General features: G+C 48.0%; 1 protein-coding gene across 1 annotated transcript; it reads left to right on the top strand.

Annotated features, from left to right (window-relative positions):
* The first annotated feature begins 345 nt into the window (after positions 1 to 345).
* On the top strand, positions 346 to 3,022 carry LOC146939003 (uncharacterized). The gene is made up of 2 exons (XM_085749717.1): positions 346 to 2,940; positions 3,011 to 3,022. The coding sequence occupies exons 1-2, from the start codon at positions 346 to 348 to the stop codon at positions 3,020 to 3,022; spliced, it is 2,607 nt and encodes an 868-aa protein (XP_085605843.1).
* Positions 3,023 to 3,645: the final 623 nt, after the last annotated feature.

Genomic DNA, 3,645 nt, shown 5'->3' with positions numbered 1-3,645 from the left:
TCACTGAGCAGCTTACCTATTGTAATTAATTTGTTTACATACGTGAACATTTGGCGCCCACCGTGGGGCTACGGTAAAACTTTCCAACGACCTAGCTCCATTTTCAACAAACCTATCGTCATGGTACGACGCGGACAAACCCGGACCTCGTCCGGATCCGAGCTGGAAGACGACGCCAACCCCCAACTAGCCCAGCTGCTCGAGGAAGTGCGTGAGCTTCAAGAGCGGAATGTCGAGCAACAGAGACAAAATGACGAACATCAACGTCTGCAGGCATAAGCCCTTGCTCGGGAGGCCGAGCTGAAGCAACAACTGGAAGATCGAGAGCGCGAGCTCAGACATCAGATGGAGGCCAGAGAGAGGGAGCTGAGGGAGCAGCTTGAGCTCTTGAGAAACAACGTGACTGGAGCTGAAACCACCAGATTGATGCCTAAAGTGTTCCAACCATTCTCAACGGAAATACAAACGGTGGAAATCCCTCGTCACTTTAGGGAACCAACCATTGACTCATACGATGGGACGAGTGACCCACATAGTCACGTCTCAACTTTCCAAACGCAGATGTTCATAAGCGGAGCTGATGATGCATTAAGCTGCAAAATTTTTGCTGGGACCTTGAAGGGTGTAGCACATAAGTGGATAGCAGGGCTGCCTGCCAGATCAATCACAAACTTTGAGGACTTGGCCACTCGTTTCGTTGCCCAATTCGCAGCAAATACCGTGAAGCCTTTCCTACTGGCAGATTTGTTTGACATCCGCCAGCGCCCCACCGAATCCTTGAAGAGCTATCTGGCTCGGTTCAACAACGCCACTCTCATGGTGACGGAGCCGAATGAGGATATTTTTGTTATGGCATTTGAGAAGGGTCTGAACTCTGGAGCTTTTAGTGAAGCTTTGACGTTGCGCAAGGCACATTCCATGAATGAGATTCGGATGAGGGCGGAGAAGCACATTGAAGCCGAGGAGATAACAAGGGAGAAAGGATCTAGAGAGATACGAGGCAGAGACCGGGCTAACGAGGATCGTCGGGAAGGAGTGATGAAAAGGCTAGGGGGAGAAAGGTTCCCAAGAGGTGTCCCACTGGATCGAGGAGGCCGCCCAGAGCGTGAAGTCCCTACCAGAAGGAACCCATGGGAGGAAAATTTCACTCCTCTCAACAAGGGAAGAGCTCAAATACTCAAAGAGGTTATGAACACTCAGATTATCAAGCGACCGCCTCCAAACCCTCGTCCTATGGGGAGTGAAGCAGGGTTGTGGTGTGAATACCATCGCACCCAAGGACACGATACCGACAACTGTCGTACCCTTCGAATGCACATTGAAAAGTTGATACAAGAGGGTCACCTTGGGCGCTACGTTCAAGGAAGGGGTGGAGGCTACCATGACAAAAGGGCTGCTCCTAGTAGAGATTCAAGTCGATCCCCGAAGCGAGGTCGTGGAAATGAGAAGCTTCATGACAAAGAAGCTGAAGGAGGGCACGAAAGGAACAACAGAGGCACGGTCAACACCATAGCGGGGGGATTTTCTGGAGGGGGATCAACTAGCTCGGCCAGAAGAAGATATTCACGGTCCAACCAATCTTGCAATATGGTGGGAGTGTATGCTTTTAAAGAGCACCCTCAATTAGCTTTTACCTTCAAAGATTTTGAAGGACTGTATCCTCATGACGACGATCCTTTGGTCATCTCCGTATCCACGGCGGGTTTCCAAATTAAACGTACAATTGTGGACACCGGTAGCTCGGCGAATGTGTTGTTTTGGGAAGTATTCAAAAAGCTAGATCTTCCCAAAGAAGTTATGAGGGAGCACCGAGGATCTCTGCTGGGATTCGCGGGAGAATCCGTCGAAATCATTGGATACGTAGACTTACGTACCACATTTGGGGAGGGGGAGAATGCAAAAACTATAGTGGTAAAATATATTGTGGTTGACGCACGATCCTCCTACAATATCATTTTAGGAAGACCAGCGTTGAATGGCTTGGAAGCAGTTACCTCAACCGCACATTTGTGTATGAAGTATCCGTTGGAAAATGGTCGTGTGGGAGTTGTCAGAGGAGATCAAATCGTCGCCAGAAAATGCTATGAGGATAGTTTGAGAAACAAAGGAGCTGAAAGGAGAAAGACACCTGAGGATTTGCGTTGCAACTTCTTGGACCTGGACTTGGACCCAAGAAGTTTTAGCAAGGATGAAGAGGAATGGCATCCAAGGCCGGCAGAGGAGGTGAAGGAAGTACAAGTGGGGGAGGAGCCATGCAAGAGGGTCAGGATCGGCACGAACTTGTCAAAAGAAATGGAGGAGGAGCTGGTATGTACACTAAGGAGGAACTTGGATGTGTTTGCATGGTCAGCCAAAGACATGCCGGGAATAGACCCAAATTTCATATGTCATCGGTTAGCCATTGATCCAATGGCGAGAGTCGTACAGCAAAGGAAGCGTAAGATGAGTATGGAGAAACAAAATGCAGTACGAGAGGAGACTCACAAACTGGTAAAAGCAGAATTTATTAGAGAGGTGAAGTACCCGACCTGGTTGGCCAACGTGGTGATGGTGAAGAAGCCTTCAGGAAAATGGAGAATGTGCACGGACTACACCGATCTAAACAAGGTGTGTCCCAAGGATGCTTATCCGCTGCCGAGCATAGATCAACTGGTAGATAATGCCTCAGGGTATGACCTTCTCAGTTTCATGGACGCTTATTCGGGCTACAACCAAATTCGAATGCACCCAGAGGATGAAGAAAAGACAGCTTTTATGACAGACAAGGCTAATTACTGTTACAAGGTTATGGCGTTTGGGTTGAGGAACGCCGGAGCAACTTTTCAAAGATTAGTGGATAAAGTCTTCAAGAGTGAGATAGGCAAGACAATCGAGGTGTATGTAGATGACATGGTTGTAAAATCGACAAAAGAAGAGGACCATCAAGGAAGTCTCAACAAGGTATTCGACTTGCTTAGGAGGCACAATATCAAGCTAAATCCGGAAAAATGCTCGTTTGGAGTACAAGCAGGAAAGTTTTTAGGCTTCATGCTAACCAAGAGGGGAATAGAGGTCAATCCGAAAAAGTGCAAGGCCATCATGGATATGAGGAGCCCAACTGATGCGAAGGAGGTACAAAAGCTAACTGGGAGGATTGCTTCGCTCACAAGGTTCTTGTCATGCTCGGCTGACAAGAACCTACCCTTTTTCCAATTGCTGCGAAAAAATGAAAAGTTTTGCTGGACAGAAGAGTGTGAAGGAGCGTTTCAAAAGCTAAAGGAATTTTTGACAACCCCTCCCATCCTTGTGAAACCTAAGCTAGGCACTCCCTTGATACTCTACCTGGCCGTATCTGAGAATGCATGCAGCTCGGTGTTAGTTCAAGAAGTAGGGAAGGAGCAAAAGCCAGTGTACTTTACCAGCAAAGTACTCCATGGAGCGGAAATACGATACCAGAAGATTGAAAAGGTGGCATTAGCTCTAATATCGTCAGCCAGGAAGTTGAGGCCTTACTTTCAAAGTCATACCATAATAGTTCGGACCGATCAACCCGTTCGGCAAGTACTGCAAAAGCCGGACCTGGCAGGAAGGATGGTAGCATGGTCGGTAGAGTTGTCTGAGTTCGACATTGCTTTCGAACCAAGGGGAGCAATAAAAGCGCAAGTT

Source organism: Medicago sativa, chromosome 3, assembly GCF_051527215.1.
Source record: "Medicago sativa cultivar Bolivia chromosome 3, Bolivia_mono, whole genome shotgun sequence".
Lineage (NCBI taxonomy): Eukaryota > Viridiplantae > Streptophyta > Magnoliopsida > Fabales > Fabaceae > Medicago > Medicago sativa.
This window is presented reverse-complemented; position numbering and strand designations above follow the sequence as displayed.